At 43.6% G+C, this 23,634-nt stretch overlaps 1 protein-coding gene across 1 annotated transcript in view; it reads left to right on the forward strand.

Annotated features, from left to right (window-relative positions):
• The window catches only part of LOC112103668 (multiple epidermal growth factor-like domains protein 6), a 262,481-nt gene that overhangs the window by 191,916 nt on the left and 46,931 nt on the right, over positions 1 to 23,634 (forward strand). Inside the window, exons 9-19 of the mRNA XM_026650034.1 lie at positions 1,687 to 1,809; positions 4,649 to 4,786; positions 6,806 to 6,928; positions 7,560 to 7,682; positions 9,285 to 9,461; positions 12,002 to 12,133; positions 16,111 to 16,239; positions 16,688 to 16,816; positions 18,772 to 18,906; positions 20,411 to 20,545; positions 21,402 to 21,527. Coding sequence (XP_026505819.1) covers positions 1,687 to 1,809; positions 4,649 to 4,786; positions 6,806 to 6,928; positions 7,560 to 7,682; positions 9,285 to 9,461; positions 12,002 to 12,133; positions 16,111 to 16,239; positions 16,688 to 16,816; positions 18,772 to 18,906; positions 20,411 to 20,545; positions 21,402 to 21,527 — 1,470 coding nt within the window. The remainder of the gene's footprint in view (positions 1 to 1,686; positions 1,810 to 4,648; positions 4,787 to 6,805; positions 6,929 to 7,559; positions 7,683 to 9,284; positions 9,462 to 12,001; positions 12,134 to 16,110; positions 16,240 to 16,687; positions 16,817 to 18,771; positions 18,907 to 20,410; positions 20,546 to 21,401; positions 21,528 to 23,634) is intronic.

Here is a 23,634-nt window from a genome sequence, read left to right on the forward strand (position 1 = left end):
TAGGCACCAGCAAAGCAAGCACGTGCTTGGGGCAGCCCATTTGCAGGGGCGGCAGGAATCCAGCATGGGAGCTGAGAACCAACAGGGGGCCCTGGGAACTGTAGTTCCTTGGTTAGCTCCCTGCCTATAGAGCCAGCCCTCGAGCAGGGAAAGGACTACATTTCCCAGCATTCCCTTGGCCACTACCAACAGGAAAGAGGGGAAGGGAGTGAGGTAGCTGAGACATCATTCTACAGCCTGCTATGAATGGAGAGCTGCACTCTGAAGGGTAGGGATACCATATTTTAACATTAAAAAAACAGGACACTCCACAGGGAGGAAGGGTAGCCCCACCCTGCCACCATCCACTCCCTCTGACTGCCCCCCACAGAAACCCCAACCCATCCAACCCCCCCTTCCCCCTGATCACCCCCTCCCGGGACCCCACCCCCTATCTAAGCCTCCCTTCTCCTTGTCCCCAACTGCCCCCTCCTGAAACCGCCCCAACTTCCCCCCCTAGGACCCCACCCCTTACCTGTCCCCTGACAAACCCCTGGGACTCCAATGCCTATCCAACTGCTGCCTGTCCCCTGACTGCCCCCCCAACCTCCGCCCCATCCAACCCCCCAGCCCCCTTACCATGCCACTCAGACTAGCATGTCTGGCTCCGCGCAGCGCCAGACACCCTGCTGCATACATGCTGTCGTGCTCCCCCGCGGAGCCACAGCCCTCTTCCCCCCCCCCCAGCACCTGCCTTCCAGATTTGAACACCTCAAAATTCAGGAGTGCTCAAGCTCAGTTTGGACAGCTGTTACTTCATTTCTCCCAAATCAAATATACTGATCCACTGTAACTTGCTGTAGAAAAAGTAGGATAAAATTGAGCAAGAAATGCTTCCCAGTGGTTATTAGGACTGGAATTGCTATTTTCAACAGCCATTGCCTTTTTGTTTGTTTGTTTGTTTAAAAGGAAGACAGTGATATTGCACTGGCAAATTCCCCATAGAAAGAAAGAGTGGAAGAAAAGAATAATAAAGGCACCTCAACTTTTTCTCATTTATGTAGGACAGTCTTATAATATGCATCCAGATATCCTCCAATCACACAAGCTGAAAATTGTTCCACTTTACTGCAGTTCTGTAACCATATGGGAACCAATCCTGTCTGTGTTCTGTGCACATCTAAAATTCCTGCTGAATGACCTGCCCTGGGAGCGAGTTACCAGTGACCCAGGGCTGCGGCGGAAGTAGGGTGCAGGTTGGGGGGGGAGGAGAGAGCCCAGGGCTGGGGCGGCAGGGGGTGTGGGTGGGTGGGGAGAGCCCAGGGCTGGGGCAGCAGGGGGGTACGGCGAGGAGCCCAGGGCTGGGACGGGGGGCAGCCAAAATTTTTTTTGCTTGGGGCGGCAAAAAACCTAGAGCCGGCCCTGCAGGCGTCTCTTTTACCATTGGTTTAAAAGTAATGGGTATAAGGAGTGTGGTCTAGTGATGACAGCCTCAGCTGAAACGTAATATTATACATGTAAAGTATTATTTTGAAGGATGGTATTGTGGCTTCAGTGTTTGTGGAATTGCTCGGTGCTGCCTTGTCTACTAACCATAAGATGTTATTTCAATGGACGCTTCTGAAGACTTCTGTTTATATGAGCACGGAAGGGTATAACTTCTTTAAAATATCCCAACTGATCTCATTGCTGATCTTTGTTTTGCAGACATTGATGAGTGTGCAGAAGAGACAGCCAGGTGTGCTCATCGTTGTGTGAACACCCTAGGGTCCTTCACCTGTGTTTGTAATCCTGGCTTTGAGCTGGGGGCTGATGGAAAGCAGTGTTACCGTAAGTGAAAGTTTCACAGCAACACATTTCAGGTGATCTTACCTGGATAATGCAGTACTTCAGTTTTAATGCAATCAGATTAGAACTCCTGGCAATAAAAAAGGATGCAAAATTTCAAGCTGAATATTCTTGCCTTCATCAGAAACACTGCTGCCATTTTGCAAATTTATATATTCTTGACCATGTATTTCAACCATTACTACACTGCACACAGCCCCCTTGTTTTCAAAGGGCAAACAGCCCTACTGGTTTACCTTCAAAAGGTAGTGAATTATATGGTGGGTCTGATTCTGGAGTTACCCAAAGACACATATGAATTTTACTGATGCTAGATGGAATGTATTCATTCTCACCCTCCTTTTTCTCATGCCCTGTACCTGATGCAAAGGGAAAACCCACATGGGAGCCTGACATGCTTGTCATCTCTCCGGATTTAGTCAGGACTCTCCTGACATTTAGAAAAGTGTATTGAGTAAAAAAGCAAGATCTATGACGATGAAAATAATCAAGGAACTAAGACTACCAAGGCTATTAAATTCCCAGTTGTCCTCCTTCAATCAGTGTTTAAATGCTTCACAGCTGGCTCTCTTAAACATCGTCTACTCAACAAACTAGTAACTTGCTCCCTGTGATGATAAGTGATCCTCAGGCTAACCTAAGGGGTAGATTATAGATTAATAAAGGAGATGGGCTGGAAAAGTTTGTGTTTTTTATGGGTCTGGTGAAAGCTCTCAGGAATGCTGTTGTAGACAAAAGCATGACCTGTTTTAGTGAAGAGGTAGGCAGTAACTGTTCAATCTAATGATGCTGGGCAGAGATTTTCAGCAGAATTTCCCACATACATTGCGCACTAGAGGTTAATACAATGTTGGGGGGGGGGGTTGTTCTATGCAATGTTTTAATGAGGGGGGGAAAGCAATTTCAAACCATACAAATAAAACTAAATGCACAATTATTATCAAAACTGGAAAACTATTTGAGATACAAATGAGGAACAATGCATATCACCATAGCAAAAAGAGATGCTACTGATACACAGAAAATTATATCTTATGTGAGCAGTATAAGGGGTCTAGACCACTCAGGTTCATCCTGGTTTTATGCAAAGATTTTTCTTATTAACTGACAAATCTTTGTGGAGCAGAATTATGCATGCCTTGTATACAACATTAAGAAAAAAAATTAAAACAAAAATATTCTGAATCTGTTTTAGGTACTTATGTGGCCAGCATTACCATATTATCTTGAGCACCTCAGTCTTTAATGTATTTATCCTCACAACACCCCTGTGAGACCAGGCAGTGCTATTAATCCCCATTTTACAGATGGAGAACTGAGGCACAGAGAGACTAAAGGCCCAAACCTTCAAAGATATTTAGGTGCTTCACACCCATTGAAATGACGTGTCCAAGGTGACACAGTAAATGGAGCAAGGAATGGAATCCAGGTCTCCTGAGTCCCAGGGAACCCTCCCCCACCCCCCAACCATCATTCCTCTCTCTGAATAAATGGTCATACTTCTTACTATGAATCATATATGGCCTTCTCTCTCTCCCCTCCCACCTGCACCAGCCAGTATTGCAGTCCCTGATCTCCTGAGCATAGGAACTGCTCAGGTAGTGGTGCAAGTAGGGGCAAAGTGTAGGCACCATCACGCACCCACATATACACACCAACCAGCTGACGTGGCTGGCCACAGAGGCAAGTATAAGCTGCACCTTTGTACAAGCTCTAACAGCAAGCACACACTTTCTATGTGCTGAAATGCTCCAGCAGGCATGACAGCTCCTTAAGACCCAGTGCTTTCCAGTGGTCCTGCTGGGGTGTTGCAACTTGGATCACCCTCAAAATGGGGCCATGCTTAAAAGATGCAATCTGGCTGTATACTTAGAGTGGTGGATTATGATTCACATTCATTCTACAGGTCTGCAAATGAAGGGCATAGGTGGGAATGAGGATGTAAGGAGTTTCCCCTCCCATATGAGTCCTTCTACAGGGCCTGGGCAAAACCTTGTTGGGGAGCATAGCCTGTGTCCATGTTTTCTCGTGTTATGCAGCCACAAGGTGCCTGCAAGAAAACTGAGAGAGAAGCTGAGCGATGCCTGGGTCATGGCAGGGTGAAGGCATTCAGGCAGTGTAGCTGGAGTCTGTGTAGTCTTGGAGCCCCCAGGACAAATCCTGGAGAAATAAGTCTGAATTCCTTCTAAAAACTCCAGCTGCTGTGCACCTCCTTCCAAATGTGTCTAATGTACCAAAGAGTGCCAGGACAGCATGTTTCACGCATTCCTGGTTAGTCGAACGTTTGGGGCTACATTCTTGAGCTATGGTATTCTACATGACTATGAACATGAAAATACCTGTTGGAATATTTTGAAAACTTATTCTCCCCCTGCCTGCTTTTGCTGGCTGTACCCTAAGAGCACCCTGTTTGAAATGAACAAAGCAAAACCCCGCCTTGGCGAGTCCTCTGTCTAATTCTCATGCTTCCTAGAATGCTCACAAGCTCTTCTTCTAGTGTGCAAGCTCACTGCCCTTGTTCAAAGTCTATGGAAAGTGCACCCGGGGATATGTATTTTGTGTACACTGGTGCAATAGACACTTTTCTGTAACCGTGGGCCAGCACCAAGTTATTCAGCACAAAGGTGAATACGATACAATGATACAATGGAACATTGTTCAGTAGCCCCCAACATGCTCTTCTAACCTCTGCGTGAGTGAGTTTATATTTCCTACTGCAGTGTTTAGCTTCCCAGCAATCAGTTTATGGACATATTGTATTCTCTAATTACTCTCCTCTTGTGCTTACTTATTAATATTCTTTTGATCATTTCCCCGGAAGGCATCGAAATGGAAATTGTCAATAGCTGCGAAAGCAACAATGGTGGTTGTTCTCATCACTGCGAGCACTCGACTGGTGGGCCTCACTGTTCTTGCAACCAGGGATATCTCCTTGATTTGGATGGGAAAACGTGCATAGGTAATACATGGTAAATGCGGCATCTCTTTCAAAGAGGGGAGAGGGTACACATGGTCCATCAGAACAGAAAGGGAGATGGATGTGTAAGGGGAAGCCTAGAATAAAGCTCTCACTTTTGGAGGCGTCTGGTTTTTCCCCTTCCTCTTGTCCTTCCTTTTGGTATTTCAGTAAACTGGAGCTTGTGTAAACTTCCCATTCAATATTTCGACTTGGCCTATTGAGGGTTTGATGGGATTATTACTTAATGCTTCTACCTGCATTGAAAAATGACACCTCCATGAAATTGTTGTCAAGATGACCAAATTGTTCACAGCCCAAATTTATTTCCTGTCTCCTCAGGGATTAAAATTCATTTTTCTAAGGTTTTCCATATTCCAAGCAACCAGGAGATGATCACCTCTAGTTGTGCACATTGGACTAATTTTCAAAAGTGATGTGCGCCCACTTGGAGTCCACTTTGCAGTAGAGAAGTTCTTCAGCTCCTATCATGCTCATCCATTGTCAAGATTACACCTCCTACTATGTGAGAAATTTCCCATGGGACGTGAAAGCAGGGAAATATTAGATGAGTAGGAAGAAAAATGTGGAGATCTGTGAAAGAGGCTGATAACGGAGAATTTTTAAAACAAGGTCAATTCTGGACTGGATTCTGAAATGAACTGGGAGCCAGCTGGGTTAACAATGGGATTATGTAGCCTTGTTTCTTTGTGTGTATAAGAAGACAGGCAGCAGCATTCTATACATGCTGGAGCCTAGAGACAGGCTAAAGGAGTACTCATAAAGAAGAAAGTTATCATGGTCAAGGTGAAGGTGAGGTGAGAGCATAGATGAAGATTTCAACAGAGCTGAGGAAATGAAAAGGTGTTCTGACAGCAAAAATCTTTTTCATTGGCTGCAAGCTGCACGTTTCAAAATACACAATGAGCTTTTAATAGAACTAGGAGACAAGATATCATCTGAAATATTGCTGGGCAGCTTTGCTTGTGACATTTGCAGGAAAAGGAATACTCCTTGTTCAAATAATCTGCTTTAATCAATTTTGTGCTGACCTCTAGCCTCCATTGATTGATTACATTTTCTTTCTCCACTGTCTGGTGTGTACATTTCCTAATAATGGTGGTGCCCATTCCAAGGTTAATTGAGATGCTGACCTTTCGCATCTGTGGCTGCTCATCTAGTTAATGGTCAAAAGCATTTTGCAAACTCAGCGTTGACAGGCTACCTCTTGAATCCCCATTTAATAGCTCAAAACACTGAAAGGGCTGAGATCAGCTGAGAGCCTGCAGTTAAATGATAGCAGCTTGATTCTTCTTTCCGTTAATCAGGACAACAGTTTTTGACCACATAAATTTCCCTGCTTATACAAGACACAATGAGATGGTGGCAAGTTGAGTATCAAAAAGTAAAATTGCTTATAAATATGTATCTTCTTCTTCTCTGAGAATGCTTTGTTGAATCGAAGGTTTCTGTTCACTGCTGTCTATTTTATGTCATAACAGGCCTGAGGATTGAAAATATTCATATGAAAAATGATCAGCTGTAGATTAATTAATAGTGAAGAGATGCTAGTTATATGCTAGGGTGATTGAGTTGTTGTTGTTTTATTAGTATTTTGGTAACACATAGGAGCCCTCCTCTCATGGACCAGAATGCCAGTCCTGGACCAGTTCTAGATGCTGTACAAATATAGAATAAGGCCCCTGCGACAAAATGTAGGCAACACCTGTTCTTAATATGTGGCAGTGTTCTTGTAGACAGCCCTGTCTGAAGGTTTAAAAAAAATTGAGATGGGGGAGGTGATAAATAAGACACAGAAAAACTGGCCACTGAAGTACATTCTCTTTCCTATCCAAATTACAAAACCGTGAGGGCTAAAATGACCAAGAGTGCATTAATAACAGTTTTTTAAAGTAGATTCATTTCACGAGTCAGATGAGCAGGTTGTCTGTTCAGCACAGTCTGTGTTTGAATTGCCACCAGGAAGCCTAACTGAACCCCCCCCACCCTTTCTTCCTTCAGACCTGGATGAATGTGAGTCCAGCGAGGCCTGCTGTTCCCAGTTCTGCATCAACTACATTGGAGGCTACGAGTGCAGCTGCAAGGCAGGGTTCCGGCTTAACACCAACGGCTGCGTATGTGATGGTAAACGGCTTAACACTGATGGCTGAGGCTGACTCAGAGCACAAAAGGAAAAAAAGATTTCAAAGCTTCTTCTAGCGTTTCATAGCAATTTCCCTGCTAAGAGAGCGTGGCAACAAATACTGCTTTGTTGATAGGATTTTAGCACTGTTTCCATTTTATAACAGTGGGGTGCAGTAATGACTAAGGGTTGCATACAGACAGGCCCCTAAGCAGGAGCACAAGAGATGAGTCAGCATAGAAGGAGCCTTTTTCCCCTTCCCCCATGCACATGATACATGGACATGTCATAAAAGATGATTGCCTTAATAATCTTACATGAAGGGTGAAGCCCAATATTTGGAGGTTTGGCTAAACCCTAGAAGTTGGGATACATGTCCAGAATTCTTGGACCTACATAGCGGTGCTGTATTTCTGGTGCTTCTAGCTGAGCCATAAATATGGCAAGAATAGCCTCTTCCCTCATGCACTTATGGTGAGAACTGGGGAGCACAAAGGTCCATTGGAATGGGAAAACAATTTCAACAACGTTTTCCAGATCTCCAGAATGAGTTTTAAATTTTGGACAAAGATTCAGGTAGGCTCTTGCTTTATCCAAACCTGTCACTAGTTACCATTAATATTTGTTTTCCAGATGTGGATGAGTGTCTTGGTGACAATGCCAGCTGTGACCAAATCTGTGTTAATTCTCTGGGGTCATATGAGTGCATGTGTAGAGAAGGCTACAGACTTAATCTCGATAGACATTCCTGCATCTGTAAGTTATTGTAAAGCTTGAAGACAATTAAACACTTCTCACCAATTTAGAACATGACTTTAGAGTCAAGATTTCTAAAAGAGACTAGAGATTTTGGGTGCCCAACTTGAGACACCTTAAAGGTAGCGAAGCCAAGCCATATGAAGCATGTAGGTCCCATGTGAGCCCTCAAAATAGTGGCTTGGCCCTCAGATTAATGGAAGATGTGTGGCTAAATTTACTGCACTGCTCTCAAAATCTCAACCTATTTTATTTTGACAAGTTAATATTGCTCTTATTTCAATTATATTAAGAAGATAGGCATCACATACAAAAATATAGAGATTCAAATTCTGCTCTGTTAAACCAGTGAAAATCCAGAATATCCCCACTGAAGTCAATGGAGTGACTCTGGATTTCTACCAGTGTAACTAGGACAGAGTTTGGTCCAATGACTGCTCATTTAATAATCTAATTTAATCATTGACTAAACTATGGGAGGGAGCTTGATATTTGTATCCAACTGAAAAAAAACCCCAGCTAATTGTATCTTCTTGTAGTGCTGAATTTTCAGCTTTTCATGTGTTTTAGAGCCAGGCCCAAAACAAAAATCTGTAAATTGAGCAGCAGATCTAAATTCAAACTTGTAATCTTTACAACGTGATCGAAATACTCCCAGATTTGGGGGTGGGAAGGGGCAGGCAGCAAGGGGATGGGGCTTGTAATTCCAGGTTTGAACTTCAGCGTGCTCAAATTTGGCCCAATATAGGGTATGTCTACAGTGCAATCAGAGTGGGGACTGCAGCATGTGTAATCAGACAGGGCCGGCTCCAGGCACCAGCGAAGAAAGCAGGTGCCTGGGGCGGCCAATAGAAAGGGGCGGCAGACCGTCCGTTGTTGGGACGGCACGTCCGGGTCGGCGGCGGCGGCACTTCAGAGGCAGCTCAATTGGTCCGCTTCAGTCTTCTGCGGCAATTCGGTGGCGGGTCCTTCACTCCCTGTCTTCCTCTTTGGCAGCACTTTGACGGTAGCCCAATCCCCCCCCCCCCAGCCGCTTGGGGCGGCAAAAAAGCTGGAGCCGGCCCTGAGTCAGATCCAAGCTACCTTTAATCTAGTTAGCTCAAGTAAGAATAGCAGTGAAGCCACAGCAGCACAGGCAGCAGAATGATCTGTACAAGCCCTCCCAGAGCCCTGCATATGTCCTTAAGGGGCAAGCTTGTGCTGCTGCCCATGCTTCCCCAGCTTTACGGCTATTGTTATTCAAACTAACTAGATCAAAGCTAGTTTGGGTATGTCTAACGGACTGCAGTCACACTTTGATTGCAATGTAGACATACCCATAGAGATACTGTTGGTTTGAGCTGCAGGCTTGTCCAACCCCAGATTCAGAGTTTAGATCTAGGGTTTTAGATGAGGCTCAGTTGTTCTTTCCTCTCTTTTTTCTGCTAATATGTACTCCATTAATATGAATAATAAAACAGATCAAGTGTGACTATTTTATGTACTGTACATTTTAAATAATATCGGTCTGACTTGAAAAATCTAACGCACAAAAAGCTGTAAAAGGAGGACTGAACTCCGGAGTGGTAAGATGAAGCTCTGAAGCTGGCTCTGTGTTCTTAGCACTAGATGATGATGAGCTGGAGGAGGAGGAAGAAGAGAAACTGGAGATCGCTAGGATTCCAGGTCTTCGGTTCAGAAGACCTCCTCAGCTGCTTCATTATGCTGCTGCACTTGGCGCCTTCTATGAGGATGAGGACAAAGATGTACGAGGAGAACTCACTCTCATGCGTAAAGTTGGTAAGTAAATTAAAAGATTGTAATTTTTAGGAGAGAAAACACATGGTGGCCATAGCCAGCAGCTTTGTGAAGGGTGGAGATTCTCTAGGGTGGGAAAGAGATCTTGAGGGGAGAATGAACAGAGCCAGGAAGACTGGAGCTGACATGAGGCCAGACAAAAAGACAGAGGGCCAAATTCTGGGGGGAGGGGAGGGAGTTGCCTTCAGAGGATGTTGGAAGGAAGTGTGCTAGCCAAAGACAGGCTCCCTGAATCATTCTGAAGGCTGAGGGTGGCTTCAGTCAGAATGGCTATGGGGGAAACACGATTGCCAATAGCCCTGACTGCTACCTCAGAAAGGGGCAATATTCTCCGCAGTGCTGCTCACAGTTTCAGCCTCACAGAAAATCTAGATAAAGAAATGTAACGGCTGAATATTTTGTGCAGTGTATCTGGAAGGAATGATGGTATTGATCTGGTCATAAACTTGAATAGTCAGTGTGTGTGTAACCATAGAAACGTACACATGCCATGCCATGTATTTGCCTGAACAAGTGTGTATCCAACCTGAAAGTTACCTGAGACTCAACATCCATGTTGTTCCAGCCAAATAAGAAGGCTTGGTCATTATAATATAGACTCAAAAGCACTATGCTTTCTTTTTGGTGGATGCATTACTTGCTCATAGTGAGAGAACAATTTTTTTTTTGGTATGGTATCATTTTTGTAATTGCAATGTCTAATTACACTTCAGAGGGACTTTGTTCCACAGCCAGAATTCAGGGGCTAGTCCTGGCTTTAATCAAACAATTAAGTTTTATTTATAAAAAAAAAAAGATAAAACTTCCAAAAATGATGTGATGTTTAACTTGCATTTAAACAGAAAGCAGATACACTAGAAGAAAGAGTAAAGCAACAGCCAATCATCCATAGCAAGTTATTGTGAGACTGACAAGCAATATAGCCACATGAAAAATTAACAGCATAGGCACCAAAGTCTAATATTGATTGCCCAGTGTTGGTGTTTTTTTCCACTATTGAACCTATGTCTTTTTAGGGGGTTGTAACTTGGTATCTGAGCTGCTGCACTTTTCCCAAGGCTGATGTAGGGTGCCAAGATTGGCTGCTCTAATACCTTAAAGGTGGCAGTGATAGAAGAAAGAAAATATCTTTTAAAGTTTACAATTTTTTAAAATTCTCAAATATAAAATTATTTATTCCTAGTTTTAAAAGTCTTTTTGTGCTGTGCTCTATATTTTAACAAAACAGCCTGTCAAAACATGTCCTGTTGCAAGCTGTTAGACTGTACTATAGGTCTAGTGGCTTTTACTACATTTTTAAAGTAAACACGGTAACCTTTTCAATGGCACTTTGCATACGGATATTTAGGTCTGATTTTTCAAAATTGTTCTCAGAGGCAGCTCCTGAATTCTGAACATGTTTGAAAATCTGACCACCTACTCAAGTTCCTCAATGGAAGCTGTTGGGTATTGATTGGCTTAGAAAATCTGGCCTTACATATAAAATAACAGATGAAAAACAAGCAACACTGACTTAATATTAGCTGAAGGATCCTGCCAACTTCATTTTAAACACTCATCGAAATCCCCTTCCAAAAAAGACTCTTGTCATATCCCTCAAACCTGAGAGGACAGGCTGATTAAATGGATATGCTAGTAATATAAAGCAGATATTTCAACCAGGGGCAAGTTTTTTACCCTCAGCCTATGATAAACACTATGTAGAGGGCAAGCTTGTACTTGCAAGTGTGTGTGGATTTGAAGGGGGTGTGTATGTGTGTGACACAGAGAGAGAGAGAGAGTTAGAAAAACAAATACATTTTCATGTAAATAAAATGCTTACTTATAATCACAAACAAAAAAAGAGATGATAAACTTTCCTAGAATAATTTAAACTTTGCTCTTGGAATATATTGTGAGTATATTGATAATATATAAGACAGCTTCCAGCTGCTATAATGTGAAAAGAGAGGTTTGGAGAGGTGGCAATGGATATCCTCTCTCAAGAAATGCTGTTGAAAAGAGGTGGTAGTTGATGCGATCCAATCCTCCTAAAAACAAAAATATTTGCTCTTCAGAAGTATTTTCTTAAGACCTCTCTGGCAGGGATTTACAGTATCATGAGGGATGAGAGACAGGGAGCCCAACTTTCCTTTGTTAGGCTACAGAATTTTAAGAGGGGAACTTCAGGACCTCATCCAGCATCTCCGGGGCTTACATCATATCCTGAAGAGCAACAGACTTGGACTCTGGTTGGGCAGTGGTGGAGCTGATTTCCAGTGTTGAGAGCCCTTCACCAAGAATGCCCTGCCAGCAAAAGCCCATCATGTTTAAACTTGAGGACTCTTCTTGTCAAGACAAAACACGTTGACATATGGGAAGATCCATCAACAACACCAATGCTGCTTTCTTTAGGTTGACAATGCTCCATGGATTTCCTTCTTTACACTGTGTGTTTGGAATGATAGTGAACAAGTTAAAGCTTATTAGTCGAAGGAGCATGTTCCTGTGCTCACTGAGCCTTCTGTGCTTTTCCATTTCAGTTTGCCTGGAGAACACCTTTGGCAATGATTGTAGCCTGAGCTGTGATGACTGTATAAATGGAGGCAAATGTAACAGTGAAAACAGTGGCTGCATCTGTTCACCTGGGTGGACTGGACCTATATGTAATGAAAGTAAGTACTGTATATTTGGACAACATCCTACAGTTAATGGGTCCTTGCCCTATAGCACTGGCCTGGCAAATCCATAAGAAGCAGAAACAGTCTGCTCTTTGCTTTTGAGCTGAAAAGCTGTTTAAGGAATAGAACTGCCCCATTGAAAGATCGCATTTGCAACATTTAATTACAGGTGAGGCAGATACAGCAACAACTTAACCTGATAGGCCCCCATGTCCTATGTGGCACATTAAGCCTAAAATATAAAAGAGGGACCCTGAATTATGCATCAGGAAACTTAGAATTATGAAGTATTGCCACATCCAGTCCAGTAAAGTGCAATCAGTACAATATCCCTTGTTTGCCTTCGAGTAATTGCATATGTCCATTACAGCAAGCGTTGTGCACTTGGTGCACCAGTACCAGAGAGTTTTCCTTAGCGGTGCCCATAGGTACCCATAGGCCTGCACCCAGGTGCTCCTCATGCTCCAAGATCAGGGTATAAAGGGCAGAACCCCCCTGCCCAACCTTCAGATTCTTCTTACAATCCATGGTCTGTGGTTAAAGCACTCTGTCGTTCCTCTGGGAATGGGCAGTTAGTATTTTTTGCTTGTTAGTGGTACTCATTTTTGTGTCCTCAAGCCTGCCTTTCTTTCTTTCTTTCTTTCTTTCTTCTATAGCGCTCTAACTAGCTGGCTCAGGGGTGAAAAATCACCCGCCTGAGCGCAGCAAGTCTGAGCGCTTTAAAGTGCTAGTGTGGACAGGCTCCGTGCGCTGGGAGCTAATCCCCTTATGGAGGTGGATTACCAGAAGTGCTGGGAGAGCTCTCTCTCAGCACTCACGCGCGACCACACTCGCTCTTCAAAGCGCTGCCGCGGGAGCATTCCTGCAACAGCGCTTTGAAGTTTCCAGTGTAGCCATGCCCTTAGTCAAGACACTCTTGGAAGAGACATAAGTGCTCAGAGCCCTCTCAGGCTCCCAAGCCAAACAAGGGGATGGCTTCCACATAGTCAAGGTCCTTGGTTCAGGATTGACCTCACAGGCTTGCCACTCTGGTACCAAAGGGAGAGACCTTCCTGGTACCACTCCCTACTGGCTCGATCAGGGCAGAGCCATTGATTCTGGTTCCCAAGCCAGACACGTTGAGGCTGCCTGCTTCCTCATAGTAGGTGCTGGAGCCATCACCCATGACCACAACTGGAAAAAGACCTATCTCAGTACCAACCAGCCCGGAGGCCTACACAGCTGAGGAATATCTCCTGTACTGTACCAGCTCCATCATTGGCCCTACTGAGTTCCATGGGGCATGCCTATGAGTCTAGATCATTATCTTTGCTATATTACACAAACCGGACCCTGAGAAGTGAAGCCCCTTTGCCTGGTACCAGCAATCGGCTGGAAGTCTGTATTCATGTCCTATACAGAACAAATGAGGGGGCAACCTGTAACAGCCCAACAGCTGTCCAAGTGGATCACTAACTGTATTGTCATGTGTTACAGTGCCAAGGGTGTTACCCCTCTGGAAAAGTTGTCTGCACATTCAGCTCACTGAACATCCATGGCATTTGTGAGTAATGTCCCAGTTGTGGACATTTTCAGAGCGGCAACGTGGTCCACAGTCTACACCTTTGCTAGATATTACGCAATTATTACTGCATCAAGGGAAGATGCTAATGTAAGGAAAGCAGTTCTGCAGTTCCTCTTCTGATGAAACTCCTAGCACCGCTTCCATTGAAACTGCTTGAGAGTCACTTAGTGTAATGGACATATGCAATCACTCAAAGAAGAGAGAATGGTTAATTGCTTTTCATAACTCTTGTTCACCAAGATATGTTGCATACGTCCATTATGTGACTCACCCTCCTTCCACAACACATCAGAGCCTTTAATCTAAGAATCCAGTACCAAGGATCTGAAGGGTGAGCAGGGTGCATCTGCCCTTTATACCCTCAGCTCAGAGCACTAGGACACAGACGGGGCTGCCTAGCATGGCCACCCCTACTATTTTTTCTAGGGCTAGCAGAAACTCTCCAGCACCAGTGCACAAGACATGCACACCCCTGGTGTAATGAACATATACAACAAATCTTGAAGAACAACATATATGAAAGGTGAGTAACCATTCTTTATGTGTTTGTTTTATATCAAGTCCCATTCATTTTATACACTGTCCCCAAAATACTAATGTGCTGCAGGGGGTCTATGCTGTAGTCCATCACTCTCTTGGCTTTTTTCCAAAGATCTCTTTTGGCAGAGAGTACTGCTGTTTGGGTTGATGCAGAAAGTAAATATGGTTTGTCCAGGTGTCCCTTTATGGTAGCCCAGACAAGCTATCCCAGTCTTTTATTGTGTTGGTGGACTTGTGACTATTTTTATGAATTTTCTTGTTTATTTACCATACTATATGGGAGTTGTTTTTTAGTAGCAGAGTTTTTAATGCTCAGAATTCTCTAACTGAACCTGGTTGATAAGCCAGTGGCCTTTATATGGAAGTGATGTTACAAGAGATTCTCTTTTTTTTCTTGTCTCTGCCTCCTGGTAAAAGAACTTTCATGCTCTGTCAGGGTAGGTGCATAGGGATGAGGAGAAACCAAATGGATAGGTAGAATGCTCATTTCTTGATGTACCCTACATATTTTCTTTATCTATGTAAAGCCAGTCAGAGCTTGTGCTTTCATCAATGGAGTTTTCACATTGTGGTGGTTCTTATGGACCCATAATGGTGTCATAGAGAAAGAACAAAGTGACAGCAAGTTATTGGAAGAGAGAAAATTTTGCAATCCTAATGACAGTGGGGCGGGTTCCTAGGATTGATCAGCTGCGAGTTTGATTAGCATGGACTGGGGCGCCGTGATGGAATGAGAACAAAAAAGATTAAACTGTGATAGTTTCTAGTTTTGCTATGCATCATAGCTAGAGTTCGTAAGCCACTGTGGTGTCTTTTGGCTCTCAAATTGGGATGTTTTACCTATATTCATAATGTAATAAAGTTGCTCAGGCATAAACTGTAAACTGTGTGAGGCAGGACCCATGCTCTCTACTGCCCTTTACAAATAATATACTTACAAAGGATTTTCATGTATTTAATCCAATGGAATTTTTTTCTATCTTTAAAAAGAATACAGAATTGTGGAACTGGGTTATTGGCCAAATCCTCATCCCACTGAAGGCAATGTTGGTAATGATAATTTGCCCTGTATGGATCAATGGAAAATACAGGATTTGGCCCTCTATGAATATCAAAAAAATTTTCTCCCTTTCTCTTTTTTAATACCAGCATAGATCACAGTTTTTAGGGAAGCTAATAGTTGGGCAAATGAGGAGCTAAATTTCCATAATAATGAATGAAAGAAAACTGGATGAAAATTAATGCTGAATCTCAGGTTTCTTAATGTGTGTTGATAAAATGTCAATTAAGTCAGTTACTGAAGATAATCCCAGCAACTGTATTTACCCAACTCAAACTGAAAATAATGGAGCTCTGCTCTTTTACAAAAATTGTTTTTTGCTAGAACAATCACAGCTTTACCAAAGGGAGTCGGCTGCTGTATGTATTATCGACCTTTGAACGATATAAAATGTCTCTGGAACATCAGCGAATCTAACATAATAGCAGCAATATGTCTTCTAAATAATTACCTCCAAATTTTCAAAACTTTTGAGCCTGGTAACTCTCATTTATAGTCAGTGGGAGTTAAACCCCAGGCGTGGCTTTTTTTTTTTAAGATGCCCGGGATTGCATTTAGCTAAAAGACACATTTCCCATCAGATATTTGAGTTTTGTTACTTCGGCTGTCATTTTTCAATAACCTCCATGGAGACAGATATTATTGTATATGGAAACGAGAGTGACATGGCATCATTTGTGGGTTGCTTGACCAAAGCGGTGCTTTAATTGCTCGGTGTCATTCTGATGACTGAAGCATTATTTCACTTTGCTTCTAATGCAGTGAAGAGATTATGTAGCCCATTCATCTCCTCTGCTTTCTTTGCAGCTTGCTCTCCTGGGACTTATGGGAAAGATTGTAATAGCATTTGTAAGTGTCAGAATGGAGGCTCATGCGACCATGTAACAGGACAATGTCACTGCCCACCGGGAATTAATGGACAGATTTGTGAGGATGGTATGATTTCTGTTGTTTAATTATGTACAACTGCTGCCTGGGAGTCTTGTGATTTGCCATTATTCTTATTTTTATTTATTTGTACTGTGGTAGATCTTAAGGGTCACAAGTGAGGTCCCCATTGCTCTAGGGAAAAGCTTGCTATCTAAATAATAGGACAGGCAAAGGGTGGGAGAGAGAAGATGATATCTCCATTTTAGGGATGGCAAACTGAGGCACAAAGAAATTAAGTGACTTTTCCAAAGTCAAATAGGAAGACTGTGGCAGAGCCAGGTATCAGACCCAGATCTCCCAAATCCCAGTCCAGTATCTTAACCAGAAGACCATCCTTTTTCCTCAATAGATTTGCTGTAGAAAGTATGCCAAGAGAAGCTGGCGTGGTATTTTATAGCAAAAGCTTGGTACTGTATTGCCCATCAATTGCTGTGTTTATTTGTACACCCTCTAGGCTGTCCAAAGGGATTCTTTGGGAAGAACTGTAACAAGAAATGTAACTGTGCCAACAATGGCTATTGCCATAGACTCTATGGAGCCTGTCTGTGTGACCCAGGGTTATATGGTCGCTTCTGCCATCTAAGTAAGTCTCAATGATTTTTCTAAACTATTTATTTAAAACATGCAGGGCTCATTAGGAGTAAAAAGTCTCTCAACACATTTCTACAAGGATGTAATTCAACAGGTTATGTAACAATGTATAGCCCAATGTGCTTAAGTTTGGCTCGTGCTTAAGTGCCTTGCTAATTCAGGGCATATAACAGCAGATAATGTTTAACAAGCCCATGGAAGTGTTGTGTAATTTTCACTGATCTTTACACTTAGAGCTGGGACCAGATCATGGGTAAAGGCTAGGGCTAGATTTAGTGTTGGAGCAGGTATGTGGTTAGGTTTAGGTTCAGGCTGGGTCAAATAATGGATTAGAGTTAGTATTCCTGGGATACTGTTAGATTTGGGCCAGGTCATGGGCCTGACTAAGGTTAAGGTTGGGGCTAGATTGTGGGGCCTGACTCAGGTTGGGGTTGGGCTTGGGATTGGGATTGGTGGATGGCCCAAGGCTAGGGATAGGGTTGGTACCAGGTCATGTACAAATCTGAGTTAGGGTTAGTGCCATCTGGTGACTAGGTTTAGGGTTGGGGCTGGCCGGTGGCCCCTGGGCAGGGTTAGTATCAAGGTCAGGGTTATCTGGAAGGCCAGAGTTAGGGTTGGGCCATGGGTCAGGGCTGGCTGGTGGGGTAGGGCTGGGGTTTGTCTGGAGCTAGAACTAGAGATGGTAGAAAACCAAAAAATATTTCTTGAGAACTTTCAATATTTCAGAATTATTTTCATCTATTGGTATTTAAAACAGAACCATTTTTTGCATTTCAAATCTTTTGTGATTTTTTTTTCATTTTCAAAATAAGAATTGTACTAAAATAAAGGGTTTTCTTTTTTTGAAACTGCCTTTTTTATCTTACCTCATCACTACATTGACCAAACAAAACTGGTTCTTCAACCCCCAAAAAACCAAACTCCCAAAGAACAAAGACCAGTGACTGACCACAGGGAAAGAAGAGGGGCCCAATGACTGAGCACTGGAAGGAGAAGAGAGGCAGAGTAACCAACAGTCAAAAACAATAAAGGTGAAAGGTACAGTGACCAACAGCTGAACTAGGGTGACCAGATGTCCCGATTTTATAGGGACAGTCCCGATTTTTGGGTCTTTTTCTTATATAGGCTCCTATTTCCCCCCCCAACTCCCTGTCCCGATTTTTCACATTTGCTGTCTGGTCACCCTAAGCTGAACTCAGAAAAGAAAGAAAGTTCCAATGGCTGAGAGCTGAACAAACACAAAATAATTAAGACTTAACAACTGAAAATAAAAAAAAAAGTAGAGAAATACGGTGATGGAACACATGTGAAGAAGAAAGAGAACGCTAATGATAACAGAACAGATGTGAAAAGAGAAGATGACCAATTACTGAAGGTGAAGAAGACCAATGTCTGACAAAGTGGGTATTCACCCACGAAAGCTTATGCTCCAATACATCTGTTAGTCTATAAGGTGCCACAGGACTCTTTGTTGCTTTTTACAGATCCAGACTAACAAGGCTACCCCTCTGATACAGTGAAAATAAAGACTGCCAAGTGAGAGAATGAAAAATGAAAAACAAACAGGCTATTTTTGTCATGTAAAGTTTCTGGGGTTTTTTTAAATAGAAAAATGGGGGGAAATTATCAGTACTTTTTCATTAAAACATTCATTTTTGACCCAAAATAAGTTTTGTTCAAAAGATTGCAACTAGCTCTACTTTTGAACATTTCTGATTATTACATTCACTTCACATTGCCCAAAATAAAACGAGTTTGTTAATACAAGAATTATGTAAACTGTATTTTACACACACACATGCTCATGTGTACACACCTGAGTGCTTGTGTATGTATATATTTGCTCAGAAGTACAGTGATAGCACTCTCTGCAGATCTGTGTGTAGACATTCTAAAAGAAGTCATGTGTAATTGCAAAATTAACAATTCCATTTCATCTGGTTGCAGCTTGTCCCAAGTGGGCCTTTGGAGCTGGCTGTTCAGAAGAATGTCAGTGTGTCAAGGAGAACACTCTGGTATGCAATGCCAGAAATGGTGTTTGCACCTGCAAACCAGGTTATCAAGGGAACAAGTGCCAGAAAGGTATAATCTACCACTGATCCTCTTCTTTCTGGAAAGTCCTGTTTCTCTTTATTACATCTCATTGCTCCTCTCACATGCAGTCTTGCATTGCACCAAACTCTAATGTAGTCTGCCAGTTGTTTCTCTGTATTTTTCCTACTGCGGAGCCAAGTGGACATTTGGCTTCACTGAGGTTGCAGGAGTATAAATGAGGGTAGAATCTGCCCAGCTGTTTTAACCTGAGCAACTGGCACTTGGGATGGAAACCTGACATAATTGAAGATAATAGGAGTTTTGCTATTGACTTCAATAGGGTCAAGATTTTACCCCAGGGTTTTTTTACACAGACAGTGATTTTAGAGCCCCAAGCTGTATTTTGAGGCAGCTGAACTTTTTGTGAATGATTGTGACAGTGTGCTACTAGATCAGTTTTGCAGCTTTTTAATTTCTCCCTTTGTAGTTTTTGTGGATAGTGCAAAGGAAACTGTATTCTACAGTCACATTTGAGTGTCTTCATAATCGTCTGTGACAGTTAATGCAGTAATGCAATAAAGATACTTGCTTCACATTCCCCCTTGAATTCTTATGCCATAGAGCAACTGGTAGTATTTTGATGGGGTGGGTGGGGAATAATAATAGTGATAGCTATTAAATATCCGTAGTCCTCTTGGCTAAGGATCTAATCAAATATCCCCATTCTTCCACCTCTGAACTCTGTACAAAGGCACCCAAGCAGAAGAGCATATGAAGGCAAGCGTTTTCGGGTATCAGAAGTAATAGCATCAAGAGAATAAGTAGACTAAATTATACAGGCACTTTCAGCAGCTGTTTCTCATGAATTCAAGCAATTTGTGTGCTTTGTTCTGTGGTATCAGCTAGGTCTGTTGTTGTTGTTGTTGTTGTTACTACTATAATTATTTGTTTTTAATGTAGTAATTCTGGAGGCCCCAATCATGGATTAGAGCCCCATTGTATAGGCACTATACAGTGAGACAGAATGTAGTGGAAAGTGTACTCTGAGGGTCAAATTCTCCTCGCACACCACTTGCAACTCTACTGAACTGCTGCACTGGTTAAGTGACAGGAAATTAGGACTGTATTCTGCCCTTGATTGTATGCACAAAACTCCCACTGATGTCAGTAAGTGATGCATGGGAGTATCACAGAGCAGAAATTGTCCCTTTGACTCTTTTGTTCTGTTCTACTGTTATGAAAACCCTCTGCTGTGCTAATCTTAGGCTGACATTGAAATCTGTATTTAAACATGTCCTTATCCAGTATGTGACTGTGTATTTTGGATGGTGTTTGGAGGGCATCCCATGTGTAATGACCCCTTCTGTGTTTAATGTAAATGTTTAAATTTATGCAATAGTGAACACAGCTAGATTATCAATTATATTTCCTTTTAATGTTTGCATTTCTATGTCAAATATCTTTTCTGCCAAATTATCTAGCGACTCTTGTTTCAATTTTCTCAGCGACTCCTTGTTCTAACATACGTTCTTTGTGCACTCAAATTTTTCAGAGTGTACGCCTAGCTTTTATGGAGCTGGCTGTAAGCTGAAGTGCAACTGTCCTGTTGATGCTTTATGTGACCAGGAGACTGGAGACTGCAAGCATATGTGCCCACCAGGTTTCCATGGAGAAAGGTGCCATTTATGTAGGTACCTGGATGCATATTTCAAAGGGAGGTGTAAAAGTGGATTGAGAAATTCAGCCCTGGGAAACCCAAGTTCAGATACCAAAATTCTAGGTAGTATGCTAAATTGTTACTGACACAAGTAGGCATGCCAATTGTAGCCATTGAAGCCAATTGTAGTTGTGTATACTGATGCCAGTGGTAAATTTGACCTCTGGTGTATGATGGTGGTGATTGGCTCAGGTACTAGGGCATCTAGGCAGCATAATCGACCATCAGACCTGGAGAGAGCCACTTTCCGACTTTCTAGACTGGGAGTGAATGTTAGATCTGTGGCAGATTATGGGTATAGGAAAGAGCACAGAGCTTGGAGAAGTGAAGTGGAGATTCTGTTCCTCCTTTCATTTGAAATGCAATAAGTGCTGAATATATTGAATCAGCTAAAGCCTACAGACTCCCACTGGTATGGGAAATGAGTGGAAAATATAAACAAATAATGTAGCCGCTCATTTTAGTCCCTGAACAAGAGGCTGGTTCTCTGTCCAATGACATCCTTCCAGAGATGGACAATTGGAAGGAAGTGCAGGATCATCCTGCCTGCCACCTAAAATGAGGATAAAAGATTGAGGATCGTTAAGAATACTTATAATGGCTCCAAGTAACTTAATATTTCCTTTTAAAGCTTCAGGCGTAGATTTTCCAGAGTTTTATTGCACAGTTAATTAAAGATCACAAATCACTGAGACACTGGCACTAAAATAGATCACTCTATAGCAGTGCTACCTAGATTAAAATTGCTGTTGCTGATGTTTTCTAACACTTCAGAATGTTTTGTTATGATAACCACACTCCATGTCCTCTGGCTTCTTTTGAACAGCCTGTAGCCCAGGGAAGTTTGGTGTGAACTGCAGGCAGAGCTGTGGCTGTGTAGGAGCACTATGCGACTCAAAGACTGGACACTGCATGTGCCCTGCTGGCAGAACAGGTGCTGCATGTGATCAAGGTATGCTTAATGCTTGGATAGATCATTGTGCAGAGAACTCCAAACCTTATCCTTTGCGGAGTTGGAATGGGGAGACTGGGAAGAAGTTAAATAATTCTAGTCTCCATAAAAACTGGAACAAGGTAACACCTTCTATCTGCAGAATGAACAAGCTCATGTATCCACGTGGACTTCATCCAAACTCCATGGAATCCACTCCAAAGCGGTAGGCAGGGCCGGCTCTAGGCACCAGTGCTCCAAGCATGTGCATGGGGCGGCACTTTCTAAGGGGCGGCACTCCGGCTCCTTTTTTTTCTGCTTGGGGTGCAAAAAGCTGGGAGCCGGCCCTGAGCGGAAGTGAGCTGCAGCGGTGGGGGGCGTGGGGAGGGCCGCAGGAAGTAACCCTGGGGGGGGCAGAGGAACCGCCCCCCCCCAGCTCACCTCCGCTCCACTGCCACCTGCTCCCCCGAGCGTGCCGCCGCTCCGCTTCTCCCCCCTCCCTCCCAGGCTTGCCGCGCGAATCAGCTGTTTTGCGGCAAGCCTGGGAGGGAGGGGGGAGAAGCGGAGCAGTGGCGGCATGCTCTGGGGAGCAGGCGGAGCAGAGGTGAGCTGCAGCGGTGGGGGGCATGGGGAGGGCCACAGGAAGTAACCCTGGGGGAGGGGCAGAGGAACCGTTCAACCCCCCAAGCTCACCTCCGCTCCACTGCCACCTGCTTGCCTGGGAGGGAGGGGTTGGAGGGGAAATGCAGCGCACCCAGGGGAGGAAGCGGGGCCTGGGATTTGGGGAAGGGGTTGGAATGGGGCGGGGAAGGGGCAGAGTTGGGGCGGGGCCGGGGGGAGGAAAATTTTTTTGCTTGGGGCGTCAAAAAACTTGGAGCTGGCCCTGGCGGTAGGAGTTAGTTCAGTCACCCTACCCATTCATTCCATTGTCTCTGCTAAGACTGCCAATAGAGGTGCCAGTTGTAATGGTGATTTGTGTAAGGGGCAGGGCTGGTGCTAGACAGGGACATCAGGGCAGTTGTACTAGACTCAAGCTGTCAGCAGGTCTGTGCTGCTGAGTACGCAGTGCCTCCTGCCTGGTTCATGTCTGCTGCTCCTGCAGCTGCTGAGGGAGCAGCAGGGAACAAGTGCAGAGCTCAGAGACAATATGGAAAGAGGGCCTGGGTATCCCCCTTAGCCATCCAGAAACCAGTAAGGGAAAGGGTGGGGGAAACAGGTGAGGGAGTAATAGCATGGGGAAGAAGGGGAAATAACTTCAGTGGTGGGAGGAAGGGAGAAACAAGGCATAGGGATGGTGAAGGGGCAAGAACATGAAGCTGCTGCCACAGGGAACAGTCATAGAAAACCCTGCTTCCACTTCTTACCTCAGGCCTTGGCTGTTGCCCTCGTGTTGAGGACATCTATCCACACAACTGGGACCGCTGACTTGCTGCCTCATAAATAAAAAAATATGGCCTATGGTTAACGAAAGGATAAGGAGCTGAGAAATCTGGGTTCTGCTCCCATCCCAGTCATCGACTATCTTGTGTGCCTCCAGGTCCACCTCATAAAATGAGGATAATGATATATCTCACAGAGGTGCTGGGCATTAATATTGGTAAAGCACTTTGATATCCTCAGATGGAAAGCCGTATGGTAGTGCAGAGAACTGCTGTTATAACTGATTCTTTCACACACATTCCCATTTCTCATTTTCTGATGGACTTCCCCAGACCAATAATATGTGTAATTCTGAGATTTGTGTACCCCTGCTTGGATTCCTGATGCTTCACAGATGTTCACTGAAGGAGTAGGTCAGAGGTCAGTGGAGTGTCATTCCTATCCATCAAGAAGAGAAAATTGGAAATTAGAAATCAGCCCAAACCAAATCCCACACATGAACACCCTGCTCTTTTCCTAAAGCTCGGATCCCTACCTCGCTCTTTCCTTTCTGACTCTGGCCCCATTGCTGCTGTACATGTAGAGTGTAATTCTATAGTCTGTGGCTGTTTCCCAACACCCCCCCAAAAAATCTCTCTTCTAATTGAGGTTCTCCTTTTCCTCTTCTGTGCTGTGCAACCCACTCTTCAGATACAGCCAAACCAATCGCAACATTATTGTATTGCAAACCACACAGAAATATAGGCCT

Source organism: Terrapene carolina, unplaced genomic scaffold (genome assembly GCF_002925995.2).
Source record: "Terrapene carolina triunguis isolate 2854851 unplaced genomic scaffold, T_m_triunguis-2.0 Scaffold88, whole genome shotgun sequence".
NCBI classification, from domain to species: Eukaryota; Metazoa; Chordata; order Testudines; family Emydidae; genus Terrapene; species Terrapene triunguis.